This window comes from Pithys albifrons, chromosome 1 (assembly GCF_047495875.1).
Source record: "Pithys albifrons albifrons isolate INPA30051 chromosome 1, PitAlb_v1, whole genome shotgun sequence".
Classification (NCBI taxonomy): Eukaryota; Metazoa; Chordata; class Aves; order Passeriformes; family Thamnophilidae; genus Pithys; species Pithys albifrons.
Genome location: NC_092458.1, coordinates 70,836,508 through 70,864,250, shown reverse-complemented (window position 1 = coordinate 70,864,250; position 27,743 = coordinate 70,836,508). Strand labels below are relative to the sequence as shown.

At 37.5% G+C, this 27,743-nt stretch overlaps 1 protein-coding gene across 1 annotated transcript in view; it reads left to right on the top strand.

Annotated features, from left to right (window-relative positions):
- Positions 1–27,743, top strand: part of DDX10 (DEAD-box helicase 10) — a 168,255-nt gene that overhangs the window by 98,200 nt on the left and 42,312 nt on the right. The window contains exons 14-16 of the mRNA XM_071554622.1: positions 6,024–6,137; positions 8,322–8,483; positions 24,336–24,392. Of these exons, the coding sequence (XP_071410723.1) occupies positions 6,024–6,137; positions 8,322–8,483; positions 24,336–24,392 (333 nt within the window). The remainder of the gene's footprint in view (positions 1–6,023; positions 6,138–8,321; positions 8,484–24,335; positions 24,393–27,743) is intronic.

Genomic DNA, 27,743 nt, shown 5'->3' with positions numbered 1-27,743 from the left:
CCTAATAGTAATCCAAAGGCATCATCTAAGCATGTGGTTGCCGTAATGCAGGTCTGTCTTGGCTGAAGTTTCTTGGGTCTGTGGCTCTTTCTTTGGTCTGACAGGCAATTTAAACCAGAATGATAGTGTGATGAGCTGCTGGTCTTGTGATCTTTGTGCAAAACATGATGTGCTGGTTTTGGCTGGGATAGATTTAATTTTCTTCATAGTACTGAGCAAGGCTTACACAGAGTTGAGGCTTCTTTTCTGCCTCTCACCTCACCCCTCTAGCAAGTGGGCTGGAGGTGCAAAAGGAGTTAGGAGGGGACAGAAGCTGGGATAGCCAGACCTAACTGTCCCCAAGGGACATTCCAGATAATAAAGTGTCATGCTCAGCATGTAAAGCTGGGGCAGGAAAAGGGAGGGATTGGGATGCTCAAAGTGCTGACGTTTGTCTCCCAAGGTCACTGTTACATGTGGTGGAATCTTGTTTTTCTGGGGACGACTGAATGGGAGGTGGTGAATTAATTCCTTGGTTTCCATTCCATGCATGTGTGGCTTTTGCTTTAGCTATTAAATGGTATTTATCTCAATCCACAAGTTTTCTCACTTTTATGCTTCTTGATTCTCTCTCCCATCGTGACATGGAGGGAGTGAGCGAGTGGCTGTTGTGTGCTGCTTCATTGCTGGGGTTGAATCATGAGACGTGGTTAGCAATATTGAATGGTGGTTATTAGAAGGTTTTATTGTTTACTTTTTTCCTCTTGTTGCTGTGATTTTGAAAAGATTCATATCTGTGTTATTCTTTGTGCTAAAAGTGCTGTTTTGATTACCAACCTGGATTTTTTTTTCTCTTCACATCTGTTGCTGTAAAAGCCAAAGTTAGTTCTCTCTGTAGTTGTTCTACCCTAGAAAGTGTTCTCTTTTAAAATCAACCTTATTCCAATAGGTTTAGAAGGGAAATAATTAATAGATGTAGTAAGTAATTTAGCTGTCTAGAATTTCCCTGTTCAAACTGTAATATTGTGCAAAGAATTACCAACCAATAATTTCAACCTCATGCTTTTTCACCATCTTACTTGAAATCTTTCATGGTACTAGTTGAAAAAAACCACCAAAATAACACAAACACCCACGCCCTGAAGAAAAAACAACCAAAACCCAATCAATCCACCTTTTTAATTTAAGCCACAGCTTGAAAAATTGAAGATCATGTTGATCTTCGTACTTGATTAATGTGCTTTAAAATTTCATAGAGAAACAAATAGAACAACATGTTAGGAGTGCTGTTTTTGTCTTGAGCACCAACCTGCCTATTTCCATATTGTCATAGCTGTCATGGTAAAAGCTGTCCTCGGTGATAAACACAGATGCAATAATAGTGTCTGTGAATTTAAGCTTCCTAATTCTTAACATTAAATTAAAAAGTAAAAACTTAGAATGTTTCACAAAAGTAAAACTAGCCCCACTTGTAATACATGAAAAGTAAAACAACACCACATGCTAACAAAAGAATCATGTTTTCCTAGAAAAGGTCAGGGGAGGTCCTAGAAATTGTAAGATAGAAGCAGGAGTGAAAAAAAAAAGACCACAAACTCCCAGAAATGCAGTAATGCTTGTTTTAGCTAACAGGACTGGGAAATTTATTCTTACTTTTTTCCTACTGATACTTTACCCTGCAACAATAATGTAGCCCTGTCTTTAAGCAGCTTTTGTAGTGAATATGTTGTGCTGGTTTCAAGGGCATTTTGAATTGAAATTAAAAAGGAAATTATAGTTAGAAAAAAAAAATAACTACACTGATGATTTGTAACACTCCAAAGATCAAATCAAATGTGTTTTGTCTTGGTTATAGTAAGAGACAGTAAGTGCTTTGATCCTGAATTACTGAGGATGACATACTCAAGTCTATCTTTTGATTTTAAAATTGTATTAGTAAGAAAAAATATTCCATATTAGAATATCAAAATTTACTGACATTCATGTTTCTGATGCTCTGTCTTTTCAGAAAAATACAATTGAAAGATAGTAAATGTTAAGTCCTAAACTTGTCAGTATCTTCATTTAAAAAACCTTTATCATTGATTCAGTTTAAGAATATCAGATGTTTTAAGCCACAAAACAAAAGTCTGCTTCTTCTTGAGAAAAATAGAAAAGACCTTGCATGTTAACTGTATTGTTACTGATTCTGTATCAAAATGATTGAATTTTTTGTGCTTCTAAGAGCTAGATTTTCTTGTTACTCATTAAATAATCCACCATGCCGCTTGGCATGTACAAAATGAAAAAGAAATTCAGCCTTTTGATTAGTAACAGTAGAAAATCCCTCAACCCTGCAACTGAGCCTATGTTTTATGCAATTTTTATAAACTTGAATGACTTGGAACTTTCAGTGCTAAACTGTTATAGACTATTTAAGAAAATTTGATTATTGCTCTCATCTTGTTTGATCAGTTTAACTATTGGAACATCTTTATAGAAGAAAAGGTGAAATTTGAGGTCCTGTTGTGTTGGGCATAGGGCAAAGTGTTCGTGCTGGTGAGCAGCAGGTGACTTGACAGGGAGGTGTGTGCACACCAGATGGTGCTTAAACTGGTGTTACCAACTGGACTTCAAATGCAGAATCCCTTTGATATCTTAACAGCAACATGTAAACCTGTCACTAGATCATGCATGCTGTTTTTGTTTGGATTGATGGCTCATTTGATGGAATAATTTGGCTTTAGAAATGGATTTACTGTGGTAGAGGCAGTTAAATGCCTCCCTGCCATCTGATCCTGTCAGATCTCAGAAGCTCAGCAGGGTCAGCCCCGGTTAGTGCTTGGATGGGAGACCTCCTGGGAATACCAAGGACTGTAGGTTCTAGTCCTGAGGACTTCACTGTCACTGTCCAATCTCACTTGGCCATGGTAAATGAACTCAGGACTTAAACGGTGGGGCCAGTTCTGCACACGCTGAGCCTCACCTAAAATCCATTGCGCAGGCTGGAAGGGCACACCCACGTGGGTGGAGCCCTTCCAAATCTTCGTTTACGAAGCCAAGCCATACATACATACATATACATACTGTGGTAGATAGTAGTTGGTGAGGATTTGGAATGAGCTACTCAATGTGGGCAGCTGCTATGCCCTTCCAGCTCACTTTAAAATGCCCAGGCCCATGGCTTGCTCTGGCATTAAGGGGAAGGTCTGGCTCTCAGCGGAAACACTCCATTCACTTATAAACCCTGATGTGATGGTACTTTGGCCTGCAGAGCCTGTGACCCCAGATTCCAGCTGTTTACTGGGCAGAGTAAACATTGCTCCTGCCACAGTTGTATTCTTTGCAGTACTGGAGGTTAACAGATGGAGGGGATCTTTCTGTATCCTCCAGCAGCTGGTGGTACCTGCTGCTGTGGTGAGCTCACTGTGGAAACGAGAGATAAAGCCGTGGAGAATGTCATCCTGCTGCTTGGCAGTTGTCAGGTATCTCCTGTTACAAAAGATGAAAATGGGAAATGAGTAAGCAGAATCACTTGAAAACACACAGGGAGCCGGAGTTTAGCGCTGAAGATTAGAGGAGCCCGAGGTTTGATATCCAGTGGTGTTGTGGTTCTTAAAATGGGTGAATCATACTGCTGCTAGATGGAAACTGATGTTTCAATGTAGCTGTTCAGATGTAGGGTCAAAGCAAAGACAGGCAGTGGCATTGGAAATCTGGGTGAAGACACTGGGTATTTGGGTGAGGAGGTCACCTGGGCACCATGGGTAATAGAGGACATATGGAGGAAGAGAGGTGACAGAAGAGAGAGACTTTAGGATTATATAGGGATGCCAGAAAAATGTGAGAGAGGTCCCCAGGAGTCAACCAAAGCAGCAGTGTCTGAAGCTGAAGGAGCCTTGATAGCTGTTGTCTTTGGAGTGTACTCGGTTTAGTAAAGCAATGTTAATGTCCTAATAAAAAATAAAGTTTAATTATCTGGGAGAGTGTGTCTTGTTTTATAGTAATGTTCTTTTCTGTAAGTTTTTTTTAAAAATCTTAATTCCTTACCTTTCTTTAATGCTGCATATTATAAATCTGCCAAATTCACATGCTGATCTTACACTGCTTTTTAGGTGTATAGTGAGGGAATTGAACTTCCCATTTGTTTCTTCTCTTTTTTCTCTTCTTTGTTTGGAAATATTGTCCTATCCCATTTTTCTCATGCAACTTTGCAGCATCAAGTTCAGAGGAGGGAGGGGGAACAGCTGGAAATGTTGCCTATGTGTGCATGCAAAGACACCTCATTGGATATTTGAGTTCCTTAGCTAGGAAAACCTTCTTTAAACCAAGAAATGTAAACAGCTGAAATTCACAGTTAAATATAATTTTGAAAAATACCGATATACTAATTTGAAACTTACTCATTTTTTTACATTAGCATATGCTGGTACCAGTAGTACTGGCAGTGAAGAAGTGAAAGATTGTTAAAAAAAAAGAAACAAAAAGCAACTGTTAAAGAACATTCTGTGGTAGAGAATACCATTGTACCACCACCTTGAAGTAATCTCTCTTTAAATTCTTTCTTTGGACAATTCCTGTTGTTCTACTAAGTAGTCCGTATTTTGAGGTGGGAGTTTTATGCTTATGAAGATTCTCAAACAATTTGTGTTCGTAGGATAAGCAGCAGTAATGAGGCAGTAGCGCAGCTTTCTGAGCTGTTATAGACATACCTAACTAGTAGTAGCTGCAGAGTGCAACAAAAGTCATTTGACAATACTGAGGACAACAGTGCTGCTACAGTTACTATTTTCTATAATAGATATGGTCATTAGTTGATCACACAGCGCAGTATCTGTCACAATCCATTTTTCCTGCTAGAAAGACTGTAATTTTTCTTTTTTATAGTTCATATTTCAGTGTGCTGACCATGATGACAGTGACTTTCTGAGTTTGTTTTTCTTCCTTTTATAGTGGATTTGGTTTAGAACAGAAAACTGATTAGAATGACCAAAATAAAAAATGAAAGTGAGAAAAAGTACAGGTTTTCCTTTTTCTTTCTAGTTGCTTTGACTGCTTTCTGTTATTTATTAGAAGTTTAGACAGGTTAGTGACTGTTTTTCAGGCATTTTTTCCTGAGTGGTGGAGTGATTGCAGTCTTTATGGGATGATGAATGAGTTGTGGGTCTTCTGCAATGGAGTTTCCACATATTCCTGTGGAGTGTCTTTTGCTATAAAGTGCTTTCTGCAATTGCAGTTATTGCTTAAAACAGCCTTTATGTGTATTGTGTCCTGAACACATATGTCCTTTTTTCTTGAAAGGAGAGTTCTGTGAAGAAGAGCTGGGTGTTGGGATTCTCCACATTCTTTAGTTCTGTGGTGTTGCCATCAGATTGGTACCTCAGTGAAACCTGTATCAGCCATCTGTGGATTTCACATCTTTGTGGGCTTACTCATTCGTTTTTCTGGTGTCTTCACCACTTTGTTTCACTACAACTTTTTGCTGTGCTACTAATAACTTTAGTGATTTTTAAATGTTATTTAAAGCTAAGTTTGGTAAACGTCTCCTGGCATTTACGTTCTGCAGCCTGATGGGCCTGTAAGGGATGAAAGTTATGGAATGCGCGGCCACTTGTGGCCTTTTTTGACACAGAAATAACTCAAACTGGTGTACTGTGGTGCCTGGGGAGAACACGATGACAAGTGAGATGACAGTGGTGTCTGATCATTTCTAGCTAATGACTTCAAGTCAGTTATACTGTATTCCTTGTCTGATGACACTTGCTGGAAGCATAACTGATGAACTTCGTGTCCTTGTCCCAAAAAGGTGAGTGAGATTGTCAGGTGTCCTGGTGCTGGCAGCAGTTATGCTCAATTTTTATTAGAGTAAAGGAGTTTCTGATGATATGGCCTGCTTAAAACACTTCTATGATAAGGTCTGCAAGCTAATTTGTACTGGAAATTAATCTTACTCATGTGTTTTAGGAATTGCATTTTAAGGCATCTAATTACTTTTAAGAAAGTTCGAAGCATATACCGTTTGACTAAGAAAAAACCCTTAAGAAATCTCACTTTCTTTTACACAGACTGCATCGAAGTCAAAGATGAAGAAAAAAATAACTAAAACCCAAGAAGCCAAAAAAATCTTGAAGAAGAAATTTAAAGTTAACACAAAAGTAGTCTTTACTGAAGATGGAGAGGTGAGATCCATTTAAAATAGCTGTATTTTGGTGGGAACTGAATTTGTAGTTTCTAAAAAGTCAAAAATACACTATGTCTAAAAAGATAAGCCTTTCAAAAACAGGTGTTTTTTCTTATTGGCTTACATTTTGCAAAACTGTTTGGCTTTCATTTAGAATTCAGTTCAGTTGGGAAAAAGAGGAATGTTGAGCACTGACCTCTTTTCATCTTTGTACGTGTAAGATACTTGTATGAGAGCTGTAAGTGGATGTACAGAACCCCGTCTCTTTTCTGCCTATTATCTTTAATGTCAGGTGGAACCAAGAGCTGTTTTTTCTTTACAGAAATGTAAAATAATTTTCCTGTAGCTATTTGCCAAAGTTTCCCCAGGTCTTGAGTTAATGTACTGGAATTAAAAGAAATCTCTGGGGTTTTTTCCATCATTCAGTATTTCTAGATTAAAAGTTTTGTTAGAAAAGCAAAGGAGGTACCAAATTTGGGCCTACTGGTGCTGATGGAACAGTGCCTGGAAATTTGCCAGTTATTTAATTGGATCTTTTAATAGACCCTGGACAAATGTATTGATTTTATAGTGAAAGAAGCTATTGCGGATGCTATTCCCTCTAGGGTTTCCCTGTGCTGATAATCTCACTAGCAAGTATCCATGCTCCATAAACTTTTCTAACATTTCATTTCACAGCTTCTGATGTTTCGTATGTTGTTTTTCCATTTCCAGCATTAAGATGAACAGTTCTTTTTTTGTTGTTGTTCTAATTTAGAGTAATTTCAGTAAGGCATAAACTGGAGATCATCTTCACAAGTATATAATATGCTTTTGTGACTAAATAAAAGAAAGCATTTTATGTTGCAGGTGAAGAGAGTATTGCCATATACATAATTACTTGCATTAGGCAGAATGTAAAAGGTTTTAGAGGTTGCCCCATTGACTGAAAATTGTAATTTCAGATATTTTTAGATGTTCAGAAGCTGTTGTCTCATCTTAAAATTCATATGCAAATGTTTTATGCATCTATGCAATGATGGAAAAAGGAGTAGAGACAAAGGAAAAAAATCACAAAGATTATAGTTTGAAAAGCAACACGATAGAGAAGAGGTGATTTATTTAAGGAAACAAAAAGTTGGCTTGTATGGATGTTGTTGCTTTTTTTTTTCTGAGCTGTATAAAACTGTGCTTTGAAATTTTACTGTCCTTTTCCACATACTTCTCTTTAATCAAATAAAAGTGCTTTAAGGAAGGTATCTTTCTGGGAAATACAACTACACAAACTCGATTTTACTGTGGAAACAGTAGGTTATGTTTATCACTAGCTGGTAAATAACACCCTGTGTGCATTAGAGAGTTTTAAATGTGTTTGGCTTTGCATTTTTACTGAAAAGGCATTCTGTATTTTCTGCCATGTAGGTTTTTTTTAAAGAGTTACTACTCTACCAATCCATAAGCAAGAAAATGTATGCTCATGCCACAAGGTATAAGGTATTAGGTCACAAGATAGACGGGGGTGTTGTAGTGAATGTGTAGTCTTTGTCTTAACTTCAGAGTTTCAATATTTAAGGGAAGCTGGATGTGTTCAGTATGTCATCCAGCAAACATTTCATCGGCATGAATCATCAAACATTTCCAATATAGTTTTCATACAATAATCAAAAAAACCCTCCATGCCTGTTCTTGCTTTGTGCAAAACACAAAGCTGAAGTCATGGTTTTTTTTCTGTATTCTGTGAAAAAAGCTTATGTCATTTTGTCTCAGTTAATATGCTGGAATGTTGTTTATATGAAAGGCACTGTTTAGATTTCCCTTTGTTCCTTTTTGTTGATATATTTTGGAGAGGCATTTCTTGAAAGAAAATATATTTTTTTCTCCCAAAATAACTAGCAGGATTAGAAATTATTTGTTCCATTCAGCAAAGAGAGAAAGTTAGGGGAAGAAGTTAAAGTGAATCCCTTAAACGGTAATGTGATATAATGGAAGAACTATTTTCAAATACTCATTTTTGAATGAATGTGATGTTAAATAAAGTTAAATCTGAATTTCTGTTGTTCAAAAGTTTTCTTAATTTGTTTCTTTTGCAAATGGCTTTTTTAATTTAGTCTAGAAAAATAATGTATTGGAATATTTAGGGCGTCAGAAGTGTGGAAAAACATGATTCTAACCATTGTTTTTCTGGTTGATGTGTCTAATTCAGTTAGTGCAGCAGTGGCCACCTGTACAAAAATCCAGTTTGGCAAAAGCAGATGAGGATGATGATGCCACTGGTATCAACTTAGATAAAGCGAAAGAGATACTGCGTGAAGAAGACAAATTTGACAAAGAAGAATACAGGAAGAAAGTAAAGGAAAAACATAGGGTAAGTTGATTTCTACCTCAGTTACTGAAGTGTCGAAATACTGTGCTGTGGATTGCTCAGTGAGGAAAAATACTTAAACAGTAAGAAATAAGTGTGGTAGAAATAAGTTCATTTAAATTCATCAGTTTTTTTCAGGACTACATTGCACACAGGAAGACTGTTTTGATTTAAGTAGCTGGATAGCACAAAGCCTTATTCAATGCTAGTTATTGGTAACAGTGGTTTTATTTACAACCTCAAAGTCTGTTAAAAGTGTAGTGAGAGTATCTTTGGTATTCTTAAGCAGTGTTCAGTGAATGGGTGTGTTTCACAAAAAGAAAATACTGTTTGTACTCTAACAAATTTTGAACATTCAATATTACATTTCAGCTAGGCAAAAGTGCTGACTTTTTGCATTGGTGTTATTTGGGATATCAGAATTTATTTAGTCAATTACTCAACGTTATATAATTTTGACTGTAACTCAAAAATGTCAGCATCTGCAGTGTTGTTTGTCTCTGCCATTTAAAACCCTTTAAGTTGCAGACCACAGGTTTTCAAATTGCTTCTGTATTATTTGTTATGGACCTAAGCAGAGTTTTCTGATCTTGCTGTGTGACTGTGATGTGGAACACAGCTGTAAGTCTTTGAGTTTAGGGATCATTCCCTTAGTCATTGTGAGATGGGCAAGGAATTCTCCACATAACAGATAAATGTGAGATCTCAGGACTCAGTGTTGTTAAAGGCTTGATTTATACTCAAAAGCTTCAAATTTCCAAAGCATTGGAAAGCATTTTTATTGCCCTGCTCCACAAATGCTGACTTTATTGAGTTGGACTTTTTCCACTGATCGTTAGTAGTTAGTGCGAGATCTTCTAGTGTTTGCAAAGCTTTGCATTTGAACAAAATAATTTAGAAGGGATTTGTGAAAGCTTCAAGTAACCTTTTGGCACTGAAGTGTTCTAGCTAAAGTCAAAGCATATTTCACGCATTTAATTTGAAAGTCTACTCCTGTAGTCCTCTAAGTCCTTTGACAAATACAGAAAATCTCACCTCTTCTTTAGTGATGTGTTGCATTTTAAAGTAGGTGAAAGAAATCATGTTTTCTGTGCTAGAGGTGAAGTCACAGTGAAGTTTGCAGAAAGTAATGCTATCAAATTTCAAGGATGCAGCTTAATAAACAAGTAAGGAGAGACTCATTCTGTCTTTGCTATCAACTTGTTATTCACTAGCAAATTCATATACTTCGAGTGACACTGTTTGACATCAGACTTCAGTGATAAAATACTTCATCACTTGGTCTGTTAACACATCTCCATTGTTACAGTGCTGAGGATAACAAATGACATTATTCAGATATTTACCTGCATTAAAAAATACTTCAGCTTTGGAGAAACTATGAAAAGAGAATGCCTCTTTTCAAATTGAGTCAAGCAAAATGAGCAGGACTGGCCACATCAGTGTCATGGGGTTTTTTGGTAATTATGGAAAGCATAATTTTGTCAAGTTTCTAGTAGACTACCTTATTGCATGAGTGTTTTCCATATTACACCTAATTATTATCCTTTATAAAATGAAATAAAAGAAATGAATGGTGGTATGTTAAAAGGAAGGAAATATGTTTAAAAAGAAAGACTTCTGATTGAGCTCCTCTGAAATGATTGTCTACTGTTTAGGGCTTCCAGTCAGTTATTGCATGCACAGTCAGAGTTCTTATTTGAGGCTTTACAATCTGAGATGAAGAATACTTCTTACGGTAGTTATCCCTTATGGCTGGAATTCTTGACAGTCAGTTGTTGCTGCTTAGGAAATAGCTGTTACAGTAATTATTGGGAAAATATGCCGAGCCTGCTCTTTTGTCTCATCCAAGTAAAGACAAGTACTACCTCCTTTCTCTTGGGTCATGTTAAGCTGATCTAGTGGTTAGAGGAGTCCTTCTTGCAGTGATCTGTGAAGAAGCTGGTTACTGTGCTGTACCATTCTTACTAGGTGGAATAGATACAATTCAATATTTTTCTTAACTGAAAATGTGTAATTATTAAAATTCACACTATAGGAAGAAGTCCTATGGCATAATTTTGAAGTCATTAACATTATTTCAGACACTTCAGCTATTGGTTTTTTACTAATATGTTTTTGGAATTTACTGCATTGTTGATGGGACAAGACATCAGTCCTTCATTAAGAGAGAAGAATGCTGGATAAAAATCTGAACTGCCTCAGAGCAAAAGGGAGTCACATTGCCCCTTTCACAGTAACTTCCCAATGATATTTAAAATTCCTGCCACCTCGTAAGGTTTCCCTTCCCTAAAGATAAGAATCAGCAGCAAATACTAGTTGAGTTTGAATCTTTGGCTAGATCTCAGTGATGTGAAGGAAGAAATCTGTGTAATCATGACTGTATTGCAGAAGCCTGACCAGGTGCTTGATCGTTGTCTGAATTTGCTATTAAAAGTTTGGGTGTGTATGTAAGCCTAACAGGCAAGCGGTGCAAGTTATTTCTTCCCCCCATTTGGAGGGTGAGGATGAAACCTCAGAGGCAAATATCCAGCTGTGTTACCAACAAAGGATATGAGAGCAACACAAAGGCTAGGAGACTTTATTTTCAGGACTTCCAATTTTGTGTAAGCGCAGATGTCTCAGTGGCCCTTCTTGTGTCATTCAAAGATTTTGAAGACAAACTTTAATTACAACTTACACATCCCCTCACTAGCATTCAGCAGCACCTGTTATGCAATGTCTAAAAATTCATCACTTGTGACTGTCATTGCTTCTTTTAACATCCTCCATGCTTCACTGTGGTCCAAAATACATCATGGCATAGCACAAACTTGTGTTGTCTGACCTGTCCTTTCTGCAGTAATGTTTATTATTTCATTGCCATTTGCTTCCTGCAAGCAGATAATCCTATGGGCAAAGTTCTACAGCGCTATGTTCTAACAGCAGATGTGGCAAGTTTCTATTACTTGCTTTTCCACCCCAGTTGCTCAATTCTCCATCCTACAGCTCTTCTTCCTAGCTTTTTGAAGAAGCCATGGCTAAATTTTTCCTCTCTGTTTTCAGATTTTTTCGAGACCTTTGCTTAACATTTTCATCAGTTTAACATTCTTCTGCTTCTTCAGTTCCATCAAGTTTCATGTGTCTTCATGTTTCCTCCTCTGAATTCTTTTTTTCCCTACTGCACTTGATGCTTGGTGTAGTGTCCTGGTGTGCACATTTGGCAGTTGATTTTTTGTTTAAAATCGATTTTTGAAACATGCTAAATTTATTAAAGCTATTACATAAATAGATTAACAGACCAGTAGAGAGAAATGTGATTTTGTTTATTATAAACTAAATGTAGCAGTCTGGTACATGGTTAGGTACATCAGTAATCAAAAAGTGCCCTGAAGCTCAAAGTGTTCTAATACCTGAAGTCTCTATGTTAGCTTTAAAGTGGTGACTCAGAATAAAAAATAATTTGCAGAAGACTGTAAAAGCAGATGTTACTTCATCCAGCTTCCTTCTATCTTGCACATGGGTTGAGATTGTGATTTAGATTGTGAATGAAAGGAGAAAAAGCTGTGTTTTTATAAAGCTTGTAATTTTATAGATCATTTTCAATTGAGAATCCCTCTCTTATGGTTTCTTCAATATAATCTTGACGATTAGAAATCTCTGGGAAAAAAAAAGTGAACTTCTTAAAATTGAAACTTGCACAATTTTTTTTTTTTTTTGTGAACGTGGCCTATAAGCTTAATACGAACTTTCCTTGGGAAATTGTTTCAGGTGAAGAACCAAACTATACAGAAAGTATCCATGGGCCATTGCTTTTAAATCCATTCATGAGTGTCATTTAAATGAACACAGTTTTCTGTACGACCAGAAACATGTTTTGGTGCATTCATGAGGTGCCTGTCTGAGTTGTGTGTTGTAATGCCTTAAGGCTTGTGGCAACTTGCAAAGCATCTACACTATAATTAGGTTTACTTCATCAGTCTCACATTTTGTTATCCTCTCCTTCCTCTGCAAATGTGGAAAAACTGAACATCATATGGATAAAAATATATAAAAATCTGAGGTATAATTGGGATCTATTTAATGCTTATTGAAGTTTTGAAGGCAAAGTAAATTTTAGTAGTTGAGCACAAGGACAGTAACCCTGATCAAGATGATGTTAAAAGAATTCTGTATTAATGGCTGTTTAATGACAGCCCAGTGAGAGGTATAGATTTGAGCTCTTTTGAAATGTGTAAAATATTATGAACAACCATAGAGGGAGAAGTGAACAAGCTATTCAGAACATGGTTTTGCACTCCATTTTTCAAGTGAAAATGCACTGTTGTTAAGAGGAAAATAGTGGCAAAGAGGGATTCATCTTACTTCTTAATAACCTCTCTTTCTCTACACTGACTCAAGTTCAGAAAAATGCCCATTGTTGCTGAAGGGAAAATGTATAGGAGCCTTGTTTCTTACCTCTCTTTCCCATAAGTAAGATACGCTCTGAATTTCATGTGGTCATCGTGAGGAGATGGCTACAAATACTTAATTTTTTAAATTTTATTTTATTCTGGTGGTATTTGTAGCAAATTAGCTGAGACTGTCTTCAGAGGCCTGATACTGCAAGATACAGTAGTTCTGTACCTTCCTGGGAGGCATTAGACAAGTGTGTTATAGAGATATGACTCAGACTTCAGGTGACCGGGAGGGTCATTCAGAAGATACTGCACTGTAAGCATTGTACCAGCAGTCTCTATTTAAATGTAATATATACATTGCATTTTTGAGACTCCCTGCAGAATCTCACAGTGGTGCTGATGTTGGTGGGTGGAACCTGGAGATTTCTAGGCTCTTGTGAAATGGTCCTGATTTGGACCACGAGAAGTTTGCAGTTATGTGCTCTCATAGTTTTGGTTATGCTGTACTTTTCTCAGTAGAAAATAAAGAACTATTTTTGAAACTCTGTTGAAACAGAACACTTCTGTTTGGTTTGTCTCCTGTGCCCCAAATGCATTTGCTAGTAGTGGAATGGATAGTTTTAATGAAGAGGATACACTGTGAAGTTTCACCCTTTGTGTATTGCTCTCCCAAATATTATTACTTAATTAACTGCTTCCAAGGCCAAAAGAGGAAATTCTTGATATAAGAATTTATGTAAAGACTATCATAAAATAAATAACCTCAATTTCAGGAAGAGTGTGCTTACCCTATTGGGTTTATTCAATAACTTTCTGATTAAAATTCATTCTTGAAAATGGAAGATTGCAAACTGGTAAAGGAAGCCAAATCCCTTGGCTTTCAACTCAGGAGGTTTCTTCCACAGTTCTGTTTGTTGAAGCTTGTTGCTGTTCCAGGTTGTAGACTGAGCTCTTGCAAGGCTGTGCATGTATTGCACAGATGGGGCTCACAACACACACATGGGTATCTACAGAGACAACAGAGTGAGAGAAGATAAACACAGGCAGCACTTCCATAAACATGAACAGCACAGGCAACACAAGCTTATTTCTTCTTCTTGTCTGATCAGGGCTTGTGTTTGCTAGCAGAACTATGAAGATCCTCACTCCTTTGATTGACAAGCACACTCACCAATCCTCTAAATAATAGAGAAGGCCCTAAATGTGTCTAATTCCATACCCACATCGTAGGGGTCTTATGTATTTGCTGACCCTGACTTTTGGTTTTTCTATTTGCTAGTCTTTTGTCATGGTCTCATAGTGTCTTTCAAATATTCCGTTTTAAATTTGCCCTTTTCCATGAGGCTGGTTTTTCTTGTCAGTTACAAAGTTTTGTGTGGACCTTTTCAAGGTTGTGCTTGTGTGGTTCATTTAATGTTCAGCTGTCAGTGACTTATGGGTTCACACTCTTGTTACTGTCTGCCTTACTGCTCATTAGGGTTACTGTATTTTGTATTTGCTTTATCAGTGTATTTTGTATTCTCTTTATTACTTTTTCTTCTTATTGTCTTGTCTTTGTCTCACTCTTAACTGGATATCATTGCAACACAATTCTACATTCAAGGTATCCCTACTACCCTTTCAGAATTAAACATGGAGCTCAAAAGAAGCATTTTCTGAGAATTTTTGCATCAGTATATAGGGAGTAGAGTAGGAGAGAGATTATAACTTTATTAATTTGATATTATTTCTAGCTCCTGCCACAATCCTTACCCCATGCCATGGCTGAGCAACTCCATGGTTGGCTGAGCCATGACCCAGATGGGTAAGATCTCAGGGGAGAACACCCTGTGACTTATGCATTCCTTTGGCGGCTCCATTGCAACCAGGGCTCTAGGCTCCACCTCAGTCCCAGTTCTGCTTTTGCTGATGAATTTTCTGCTGTGACAGAGTAGTTATGATTTAAACATGTTTAGTTTATAGTTCTAGAAAATTATACCAAAAGTACTTGTAATGTATTTTAATAAATCTTTGAATATCATATACCGTATTCAAGAAACTGGAAAGACCCTGGTGATTTTCTTTATTTTTTAAAATCATTACTTTTGATTTAAAAAAAATCAAAGTAATAAAAAGAAAAATAAATTCGATATAACACAAGGCATTCAGATAAATGCTCCCATGAAAAACAGTATTTGTAGTTTGAAATCAATCATTAGATTAATTCTGAAGAGAGGTTGCATCATATTTCAAAGGAAATAATCTGAAGGGAGAAAAAACCGCAGTGCAGTATTATGCTCTTTATTAAGTAAAGCACTTGAATAGTCCTGCACTTTGAGGTGGAATTTGTCAGATTTCAATGTAATTGTACAGTTGGTTTAATGTGGTGCTGGATGAGGATGATAAATTTCTCTCATGTTAAAGAGTGTGCCAGGGTAGGAGCAAAATATAAAGGGAAGAAGGTTGTGCTGAGAGGAGAGTTTAGCTGAATGGCAAAGAAAAGTACAGGTGGAGAGATGTGTAAAATAAATCAAGAGAGTGTTACTTTGTTAGAAAGCCTATCTGAGCCCTTTCATAGCTTTTGTGTGCAGGCAGTGCTGCTGTTATACTCCAAATGCAGAGCTATTAAGATAAGGGTATGGGACACTGAAAAGTGCATTGACAGGCATCCCATTTCAGCCCTAGGAGCAACATCCATCTGGTCTTGCTGTGGTGCTGGTGGAGGCAAAACTTGCTTGTTGTTTGCTTATCTTTCCCTTCAACAGCTGGATGGGCTACACTTAAAGCTTGAAGTGCCCTTGAATGTTTTCTAAGAGTTTTGAAGCAAAATCAAGGTTCTTGGCCTCATCTTATTGATGTGAAAAATTAGAAAATGAGTAAACTGTGAGTAGGTTGGTTGTATACAGCCTAGTCAGATGAATTCCAGGAAAATGCAGCTGTGAGTGGAAGGCTGAAGTAGTGCTGGTTTAACCTTTAAAGTAAGGCCTTTACCAGCCTTAGTGCTGTAAGGCAGCTTCCATGCCAGGCTGCTTGTCCTGAGGGAGGACATAGTGGAACAACTTCCCAAAATGCTGATCTGTACCTGTCATGCCTCTTTGAGGCAACCTTGCAGCTTCTGGTGGGAGCTGCACCCTTTGCTTGCTGAGAACCCGGGTACTGCTGGGTACCTGTATCTGCATAAGCAGGTGAGGCTTTTCTGCCTTCTCTCAGACCTGTGTATGAGAGCTGGGTGTTTCCTTTTGAGTAGCTGCATAAAGACAGCTCAAGAGTCTGTACCTGTCTAGATAATGAATTTTCCACTCTTAAATATTATCATCCCTTCAAAACCAAAAGCAGCCACGAAAACAGATCAAGTGTGTCTTCACTGGCCTCTTGCCTCTACTTTTGTCTAGACAATACTAGCATGTTTTACAGTGCAACTTCCATTGATTTTGTCATTAAGATTTCAGATCACAGCTTTAAATGTTACTTTTAAGCAGAGTTAACTTCTATGGAAACCGTATTTTGAGTTGAATTAGGGTTACCTTTACTTGTCAGTGTGTTTCTGTACATATATATAGTGTGGAGTGGAAGGGTCTGTGAATTCATTTGAAAGAATCCCTTTAATTTCTCTAGATGAAGTCTCACAATAAAGAATTTCTTCATGAAACCTACTCACTTTCAGTTTAAAACCATTCCCCTTTGTCCTGCCACTTGTAGAAAGTTCCTTTCCAGGAAAGTCTGCAATTAGATCTCCCCAGAGCCTTCTCTTCTCCAGACTCAGCAACCCCAGCTCTCTGAGCTGGTCTTCATAGGAGAGGAGCTCCAGCCTTCTGCTCATCTTAGTGGCTTTCTCTGGATTCACTCCAGCAGGTCAATGTCCTTCCTGTCCTGGGGACCCAGAGCTGATGCAGCACTCCAGGTGGGGTCTCACAAGGGCAGAGTAGAGGGGCAGAATCCCCTCCCTCGACCCACTGACCACGCTGCTTTTGATGCAGCCCAGGACACAATTGCCTTTCTGGGCCGTGAGCTCACACTGCCAGCTTATGCCCAGCCTCTCATCCACATACATATATGTAAATCAAATGGCCTGCTTACTAAGTTTAAAAAAAAATCCTTAAAACATATTCAGTTTTTTCAGCTCTAGATAAGAAAGGAGTAATTTTCAGTGTTGTGCACTGGTTTCCTGTGTTGGTTTTGTTCTAACAATGTCCTTTCAAGGGTCAGTTTCTGCTAGCTTCTGTTTTCGTCCTATAAATAAGGATGCTTTTTTATCCAGCTGCCTTTAAGATTTTTTCCAGTGCTTGTTTACTGTTTTAAGATTGTCCCTCTGCTGTTTTTCACATTGTTTTGATGCCACACTCTTCCTCTGTTGTCTTAAATAGGTCATTACTAGACCTACGTGTTTCAATTTCTCTGCCTATAAACATCAACTTTACAGATCAGGTTTATATTGCTATGTTTATATAGTTTGTTGCTTGAAGAGATTATTTAATAGATTTCTAAAACCAAATGATAAGAGATTAAAAAATCCCAAACCACAACAAAACAAACAAAAAATAATCACAAAGCTTTAGCTTTTCCCCCCTTGTATTAATAATTGTTTATTTAATAATAAACAATTTTGTACTTACTTTCCAGGCTTTCTTTTTTTTAATAATATTCAAAAAAATGCTGGTAAGTTGATTCAATTTTATCTTTTAGTTGTGAATGTTGGTATGTTTTGGTGGTTGGAGCAATATTTGCATGTAGATGCCTTACTAATCTCTGTAACAAGAGAAACATTAAACTACATAGCAATATAAATGTAGTAATAGCCATAAGCATGTAAACAGCACAAACTTGGTGTGAACTCTGAGAGAAGACAAATGTGAGAAACCACAGTGATATTAGTTAGGTCAATTTTCAGAGCACAGTTGTGCTTTAAAATTTGGGTGTAAACTAGCTCTTGGCTGTGACAGTGCCACTATATGAGAGCTGCTATGAACTTCGAACAGCTCTTTGTGTATTTTCCGCAGCACAACTGACTGACCTTACCTATGTCCTACTAAAATAACAAGAGATAGTAGAATACCAAGAAATGGTACTGATATCAGGCAAGATGTATTTGCAAATGACAGCCAGATTTTTCCAGGCAATGGAGTGATTTGTTCCAGACCTGGGCCACCAGTAAAGGTCTGTTGCATGGTGGACCATTACTCAGCTGTTGAATAGAAAAGGTTGGTAGCTTCAATTTATGGCACCAGTATGTAAAGAAACAGTTATTAAAAATCTGGTTTTAAAATGTTTTATAAAAATCTGCAGGAGTTATTGAGTATTACATAAAAAGACTTCAGAGGACTCAGATAAGCATGAAATTTTTACAGGAAGTAGATTAGCCACAGGCTTTTTGAATGCTCTCAAGGCTAAATACACTGCAAGATGCATTAGTTGTGTTGAATGAAACCATTATTTGCCTTTAATTGAGAAAGTAGAAGAGGTCGGTGAAATTTTAGGGTGGAAAAACTGAAGCATATCACCAGCTAAAATATTTATTTAATGTAAATGACCTCTGCAGGAATTTGTTAAAAGAAAGAGACTTGAATCACACAAATTGTTTACAAATTGAAAACCTAAAAGAAAAATTACTGTATGAAATAAAGCTCTTCATAATACGAGGAAATAAGCCCTATATGTTTTTAATATTGCAATAAACCCTCCGAACAAAGTAAAATGAGCTCTTAATCAACTGTTGAAAGAACAGAGTCAAAGGAAGAAGATATTTCCTTTGGGAGGAAAGAACTTTTACCTTTCAAAATTGATGTACTTTATTTTTGTATAACTGAAAACTTGGCTTTTAAACTGTCTATGCTTCTTTCACATATTCACATGGAGCTCACGATATGTGAGCTCTACCAGCTATAAAGAACTGCTATGCTAGTATGCATTATTTTTTGTCTCAAGTTGAGAACATGGAATGTAAATGTTAGAACATTTGAGTTTGTTAGTCTTTGGAGTCTTAAGGAGAAGTAAAAGGGATATGAGTTTTTGTTTTAAAACCCAAAAAGTGAAAGGAGAGGGAAATTGAGTATGAAAAAAGCCGGTGGCAGACTTACTAACTTCACAGCTAAGAATGGAGACTAGTTTTTTCCATATATGAGACGCTGCTTTATTCATAGTTTTGGCTGCTGTTAGTCAGAGCTGGTTCAGTTGTCAGTTCTAGTGGAAGAAAGGTAGAAGGTTACAGTAACTCTTTAAAGCCAAATGATTTAGCCATATTACGTGATGATGACTAAGTATTTTCATCGCTTTGATTACTGAGATTATAACCATCCTTGTTAAGTAGGTGTGTAAGCAAGGAGAAAAAAAGATAATTTGCGGTAAATTTGAAAAGCCAACCAAGTAGGTCTCTGAGCTGTGTAATGCCATTAATGAAAAAACTAAATGGAAGGAATATAATACTAACCAATGTGTGGGTTTGTGGGAATTAGATAGGTTATTAATTGTGTTTGTTTATGTGTCTTTATAAGAGCAGAATCTGGTTTGGAAATACAGTTGTGGAATACATGGAAATTTCTACAAGACTTGTAGCTTAAGTGTTTTGATTAATGAATTAAAATAGCACAAATTAAATGGACCAAAACTTAAGTAACTGGAGTATCCCAGCCTAGTGCCCTCTGATTAAGTAGATGTTTCTTGTGGACCCATTGGGAAGTGTATTACTTCAACATATTTTTAGTGACATGGAAGAAAGCTTTCATGTGAAGTTGGGCTCAAACAAACAAAGCTGTTTTATGATAGGCAGAAATGCAAATGTCTAGGAAGAAGAAATTTAAAATAGAATTTCAGTGCTAAGAGCTCTTTCCTTAGAGTTGTAGACCTTGGAACAGATTTGGGTGATATGATAGTTGATCAAGTCAACATGAATTGTTGCAGGTGGAATTTTTCTGATAGGATCAAAAGGGCTGCAGAATTACTGAATTTACAAATGGAAGTGACAGGGTTTGGGAGATAGCAAGATCTTGGATATGTCTGTTCTGAAATATTTAGGAAAACAGACCTATATGCTGAGAGACATCTGGAGTTGATTTTCTTCACCTTGTGAAACAGAAAGGCATGATAAGCATGTGTCGACATAAGGATCTAAACTTTGATAGCAGAGGTTCCTTTCATCTGGTTGAGAGACCAGTCAGATAGTTTAGACGTGGTCTAAAATCAAAGATAAGTGGGCTCAGACTACTAACAGCAGTAACTGGTACCAGCAGGGTTCTATGCAGACTGTTTCTTAAATGACATCTACAGAATCTGCACTTAGCCATTGTTCAAAACTTGCATACACCATGTTGCTGATCTAAGATGATAAATGAATGTTCTGGCTACAGCCTTTAAGGTGACATTGCTTGGGTTTTGTCTGAAGGGGTGGAAGCACTTCCTTAGGAGTTAAACTACATCAAATTATTACGCTGATCTCTGCTTGAACTTCTTTCTCATCCTCAGTTATTGGTAGCCTGGAAAGGTACAACTAGCTCTTTCAGCTGTGAAAAAGGTGCAAAGGCGAGCTATTCAGTATAAATGTAAAAATGGATGCTTGACTTCACTACTGTCGATAAAACCAGTTTAATCAGATTGTGTTTCAGAGCTTTAACCTATGGCCTCATGGTCCTGGTTATGAAGTTATAACAGTGTGTCAGTCAGTAACATATAATTAAGTATCCATATCTTGAAACACAGTCTTTTGTTTTCCTGCCCTAGTAAATTGAAATGAATGAAAAATCTATTTGATCTTTAATTATAGGCTACTTTACAAGTAATGATTTATAGCTTGATAGAATAGTGTTAAAATCTTTCACTTAATTGTGTTCCACTTTAGATATTCCATGAAAATCCAGACTTTTCTGGTGTTTTTTTTCCTATGTGTGAAAACTAATATTGGACAGCTTAGTAATTTCATATAGTTGCAGACTTATGCATAGATGAACAGATCCTATTCATATGAAATAAATCAATGTCAATCTGTTTCTCTGGTTCAACTTTGCATAATTTGATTATTTTTAGAGCTGTCTTACAATATGTTGCCCACGTGTGTTCTGCATGTTCTCCTGTTTCTTCTTGGCAGTAGCAGTATGAAAATGAAGGTCATTCTAGTCAAAATACTCATCTGAGTCTTTGGAGATCTGTGTTTCTGGCTGGGCTGTAGCAATTCTTTGTAACCTCAGGCAAGGCAGTTAATTTATGGGTTTTTTGTGGTCATATAAAAGGGTGTCTTTATTATTTGGGGGTATTACCTTGGCACAGTAGAATTTACAGTTGTCCTCTGGGTAACAGGAAATAAAATCCTGACTGTGGAAAAATATTTAAGCATTTACTCAGTGCACTGTGTGTACTTACCTGCGTGCTTGAAGCTGCGCATAAATTTAAGAAGTGCCTTAATAGGATTGTTTTCTGAAATTGAAGCCAAAGTTAAAGCTTGATGGCTATTCTTATACTAGCAAGTAAAGTAGCCCAGTAGGAGCTGGGCTGCGGAGAAAAGATAGTTGGTGCTGAGAACCAGCTTGCATGCTGTATGGTGGTGTCACACTGTAACAGCTCCTAGCTCATGCTTTGAGCTGAATCACTTTGAGGCAAGTCATTCCTCTATCTGTATTTGTGGCAACCTGCACACTACCCTCAAACAAGAGCATGTTGACCAACTAGAGTGAGTGTGTCTGAGGTCACAGAGAGGGTGGTCCTTTGAGGAGAGGCTGAGGGAGCTGGGCTTGTTCAGTCTGGAGCAGAGATGGCTTTGGGGTGACCTGACAGGACCCCTCAGTGCTGGTCTGTTCATAGCAGGGCACAGAGCAAGAGGGCAGGAGACGGTGGCCTGAGTGAACATGAGGTTCAGCATTGGATATAAGGGGAACTCTTTCTGTGTAAGGACAGTCAGGCTGTTGCACAGGCTGACCAGAGATGTTATGCAGTCTCCAACCTTGGGATTTTGATGTGGCTGGATGATAAGTCTGCAGCCTGACCTCATCTCAGAGCTGACTCCCTTGTGAGCAGGAGGCTGGACCAGAGACCCCCTGATGTTCTGCCCAGTCGTAATGATCCTGTGACCTTGTGAATGCCCAGTGTCTTTTGGAGTGTATTAGTGTGAAACAGCAAACCCAGGCCTGATTAGGACATTCTGAAATGCACTCCTAACTCCAACTCAGTGCCAACATACAGACACCCTCTGCAAAATCTGCTTTTCTTTTTTCACTGACAAGGAACCAAATCCTCTCTCTCCCTCCCTTTGGGAAGGAAAAAAAAAGAAAGAAAGAAGGTCTTGACAGCACCTCCTGTTGATTGTTTCTCTGTCTTGTTTTCCTCTTGTGCACTTGATTTCAGTCTCTGCACCTATTAACTTTAGAATCTTTTTGTATCTTTACAGTTCTTTAGAGACTAAAGTGTATTATGCTGTCTGGTGTGCTCTTCTGTGTCCTTATGTCAATCTTCTGCTTTCATAGTTGTCTTCTCAGTGCTCTGTTATAAATCCCTTGAGCAGGAACTTTGACTGCTGCTATATTTGCTTAAGCCTGTAGCTGTAGTTGAGACACTGACTTTTCATACAGCGTAGAATTTTTCTATTCAAAATTTACTGGACTGTCCAAGTCAAAAGCTGCTTTATCCTACTCTGTGACAACTGGTGTGTTAATTTCTAGCTCTGTTCTCTTTTGGTTTTTCAGTGGTTACATTTTAAAATGATCACAGCTTTAGAAGTAAAAGGAGAGAACCCCAGTAGAGGCCCCAAGAAGCAGAAAATGTGCAGCTAAACAATTTGAAGTGGAAAACTTAAGTAAATTGGAAAAGCATAGGTAAAATTTATCAGAAATGAATACCAATTTGACTTAGAAGAGAAGGAATCATATCATGGATGACCATGTTATGACCATGGTGCATAGGTCTTGTTTGTTGGAGGGATGCCTGAGAACCAGACAGTACTTTTGTCCCATATGAAGCCTTTGTGGCTTTAAACGTAATTAATATTTTTATTGCTTTCTCATACTTTAAAAAAACATTTGAAATAATAAGGCAGCTGTCTGTCTACAAAGACAGGAGATTTGTTTTGTTTCATAGCATGTATTGATGACTCTGCCACGTAACTCTGGGTGTACTGAGGTGTTTGTACCAGGGAGCTTTGCACACAGCATGGGGAACTGTTTCATTTGGATTTGGAGGGAAGAGGTCAACTTACTTAGAAAGGGACTTTGAAAATAAGCTAACACTGCAGTAGTTTGTGCATTTGGGAGAGTAGAATATGGCATGTACCTGACAAATGTCTCAAAGCCCCCTGAATTTAGACAGCAATTTTGAAAATATTGGCAGCTGTATTCTCCTTTTTCCAGGTCTGCAGTCAAACACTGCTTTGCCAGACAACTTTGGGTGGTACCTACCAATATGTTTCAGCAGCGTCATTGTGATGAAATGGCACCAGGACTGCTGTAGTTGTAGCTTTCTCATTACTCCCATGAGTGAGCTGAAATGTGACTGGTTTTCAGCATTTTCTGTGCTGAGGTGTTGCCCCTGGACTGATGTTAATGTCTCCTTTTATGTGTACTTATGTCCTGATGCCAGGAATGGCCTATATTGCTCAAAGAAACTGAGTTATGTTCCAGAAACATTTTTATGCTAGCATCAAAAAGTTTCAATACCAATGTCATCAACATCACTAAGGCAAAAAAAAGAGGGAGCAGTGTGTTTTTCTAGAGGACATGTGCTCTCACTTCAATTTCTGTGCTTTTCTTGTGAAGTAAACAATTTAAAGAATGTTCAATTGCAAGGATCTGACTGAGTCTAAATTAGAGGTAATACTTTGGTTGGTTTACAAATAAACAAAAGAAGTAGCGTTAAATGTCATTTGAATTTAATATCTTGGCCACTTCTGTATGCTCACAGATCTGGCACACAGCTTTGAATGAGTTTCATCATTGTGTTTAGCTCATTTTCCCGCAGCAGAATCTCTTTAGTAGAGGGAACTTTGTTATGGTTTCTGAATCGATGCAATTACTAAGCAAATGCTTTTGTAGCGTGTTTGTTAGTAATGGAAATACGAAAGGGAGAAGATGTTTTAACTTTCACTCCTCAGTTGCTTTAGCAATTCTGAAGTCAGAATAATTTTCATTTTAGTTTGTTATATGGGCTTGATTTCATATTATGCCACTGAGAAATAAGAAAAGTTGGATCTCTTGGTGCCATTTTAACTACCTTATTTTATGCACAAATACTAACTTTGTTAAATTACTTAACTGCATTATTCCTTTGAGATTAACAAGTCTCAGTGAAGATAAAATATGAGTTTGAGTCATTCTTGTAATTTTATTATTTCCTTTAAGAGCAGGAAGAATGAATAATATCTCAATCAGATCTTTTATTTATTGTTTTTCATCAGTAACAGGTATGGTGAATACCACCAGTTTAGCATGTATGCATTAAAATTATCTTGATGGCTCAACTTTAATCTTAAAAGGAAGAAAAAAACAAGAGGAGTTTGCTTTAAAACTGTTCATCTTGTTTATTTTAGGAGAAGAGGCTAAAGGAAAAAGCAGCAAGGAGAGAAGCAAGGAATAAGACTGCACAGGTAAGGATTTTTGTTGTGACAATCAAGCTATTGCTGTGGGTTTTAAATGTTTTTTTTAAGTTATTTAATTCCTTTAATAGGCAGTGTTGTGATTAATGACTCTTTAAAGGCATTGCTTGTCTTTTCCTACTCTCTTCTTCTGATGTGGTTGTAATAACTTGTTGTAGAAGGATACTGAGAAAGCATGGATCTGTGTGTGTGTGTATGTGTTTATGTATAAATATATAAAACCTATGGAAGCCTTTTGGAACTTCCACCTCTTTATTCTGTATATCGAGTGATTTGCAATTTCAGCTGCAGTGCTGATGCCATTATTTTCTCTGAATACTTGGGTCATGTTTATAACTTCCAGGCAGTGACATTTTTTTGTGTGTGTGTCAAATCTCACTTAAACCTTTTTCTGCTGAACATTATATTTGAACGTCAAATATTTACATTGAAGTTTATTCCTTCCCCATGTTACCGCAAATAAAACCTTTGCTATCCTTCTCTTCATATGTGTGTTACTGAATTACTAGAGCCTGTGCTAGTATTTCATATTGCTTGGTTTGTGATAAGCTGTTTCACTCAGCTGCAGTCATCTTCTGAAATATGGACAGAGTGAGGAGTGTCATTTCTCACATGTATCTCCTTATGCTACACATGAACACTCACAGTTTGTTCTAGGCAGTTAGCACATATCTTGCTCCCTTGAGAAAATTGATAATGTTCTTTGTCCAATTTTTGCAAGCTGGCTGTGCTCTGGGAGACTTATGTGTAGGAAGATGTTTCATTGTGTAGATCTGAAGTGGAAAGTAATTACAGTTTAAGATGAAAAGCCTAGTTATGCTAAGTTTGAAGTATGATTCTGTCTTCAAAGATGGCAAGCTATGAGAGCTGTTGGCATCGTGACTCCCCAATCAAGCACTAGAAATTTTCTGCCTGTAATTGAATGTATAGAGTTGCATACTTTTTAATGCATTGAGCAAGCATTTTAGGAAAATTATGGAATGAATAATTAATAAACATCTTAAAAAAGGGAGAAAACATTAATCAAATCAAGCCGTATCACATTCATAAATGCTGCTTGTTAATTTTGCTTCTTTTTAAGGAATAAAAAAAACCCCAAAGTCATGTTATTCAGCATCTGGGAAAAGAAACCCATTTCTTTCAAAGAATCTGCTTGCTGATGTACATCTCCTATCCTGTTCCTGGCTAAGCAAATGAATCTCTTTGTCAGATTGAAAAGGGAATGAAGTTGATCCCTGTTGAGGAGTGATCTGTTGTTACAGATCAGATTATGTGCGTCCATAGGTTCAGTATGGGTTAATAATGGAACCTCAGCCCCAAAACTACATAAGATAAACCCACAGTTTATGCACCTCTGCCCCTCTTTTGTGCCACACTTGCACTTGAAAGGCTGATACACCAGTCCTGGTCTACTGCGAGACTGGCATATGCTTTCTGTGAGTGTACCAGCTGTGCAAACCTGCTGTTTCTTTGACTTCATTTTACTCCTGAAGTGCTTATCTCACTCTGCAAGAGGGTGCAAGCCTCAGGAGCTGACATGTCTCTTTGATGAAAACTATTGGGCTTTTTCTCTTTTTTGAGACTCTTTGCTGGAATTGTGTGCAGCCGAGTCCTGTCATTTTTGGTGGGGCTTATTTCAGGGAAAATGCTTCCACTGGGAAAAGCTGCCAGCTTGGACCTGGACTGTTCACGCCTGGAAGTGGAAGGGAGCAGTAGGCAGTAGATAAAGGTGCCAGTTTCTGTCTTCTGGGTGTCTGAGGAATTAATTAAGAACACTCCCTGCTTCACAGAATCTTAGAGATGAAGCCATAGAAGCTGCAGCTCTCCAGAGTCTCTGTGCAATATGACTCAAGCAGCTCCTATGTGATACTGAGGGGAAAAAAAAAAGAAGGAAACAGTAAAACACAGAAACTATTGGAACAGAAATTAGCTTAGAAAATATATGCTCCCTAAATCAGGAGCTCAAAAATGTTAGGATTTTCACTAGTTCTTTCATAATATGGCTTGTGACCCACTTACTCTGCCATACACAACTTGTTTGGTAATTAATAGTGTTTTCTTAAAAGAGAAAGCAGTAAGAACAAAAAAAAAGCAGAAAAGATATTTTTAGGCATATTAATGCATTTAGCAGCTGGAAAAAAGGACTCTACCAACAGTAATGAGCAGCCAGTCACTTCAAAGCAGCTGTGGTCATAATTTGTTGTTCCACATCTAGCTGCTTATTCCCCTGTTTGTTTGGTTGACTGTCTCTCTCAGGTTGTGAACTCCTTGGCTTACAAAGTATTGCTTGCCATCTTTCACTAGTGCACAGCCCACTGGTCTGACATGACCAAACCAGCAACTTATTTTCCCATTCTAATATTTACTAATGATTCTGTAGTTATGACTTTTGCATCTCTGCTTTAGTGTAATTCTTGTCATGTTGTTGGTTGTGCCCTGTTGCTGACTGGACAGGGCCTGGCATGTTATTCTGAGTGTATGCTGGGATTTTTTTCCAAAATGAAAAGGGAAATTATTTGGAACTAATATTAATGTCTTACAGTTTGTTTATTTTCATCATTTAAGCTGTACATTTGCGGGATTTAATCTTAGTCTTAATCTTGGATTCTTGGATTGTGATACTTTAAGTTTTGGGATTTCTCTGAGCTGTACATGTTCATCCATTTCCTGTGCCAGGAATCTTGACTTCTTGATATTTTTCATTTACTCTGTCTATAACTTTCTAACTTAAGCCCTACCCTTTTTGATAAACACTTTCCTTCAGTTTTATAGTCTGGTATTGTTTTGGGTGTATGGAGAGCATCGCCATTTTAAATTATGTTTTTTTCCTTTCATTTCCAAGTTTTTGTGTCTTGCATTGAGTGCAGCTTTTTTTTTTTTGGCTGTATGCCAACAGAAAAGAAAAATCACAGTGGAAAGCAACCTTCTGCCTCTTCTTCTGGTGCTGCAGGAGTAATTGCAGGGGAGGTTTTGCTCAGCCTTTGCTGCGCTGGCATGGGGCAGGCTTGCTGCAACTAGAATTGAATAACCAAATTCTGGCACGCTCTGCTGAGTGTGCTTGAGCAGGAGATTATATGAGTAGGTAGCTGCAGTGTTATTGACTCCACCTTGGATAAATCTTCATGCAATAAATAAACTGGGTAAGAAGTGAAGGCTCTTAAAGGATGTTTTGGAGAAAGTATTTCTTGGGATTTATGACCATTAATTGCATTTTTGTGCAAAAGGCTGTGAAAACAGATAAAAATATATAATATATTTCATATATTCCTATTGAGGAAAAACTGAAAATTTAGGAGATTTGGGATTTTTTTAATCATAAGATATTTAATTGTCTGACATTTT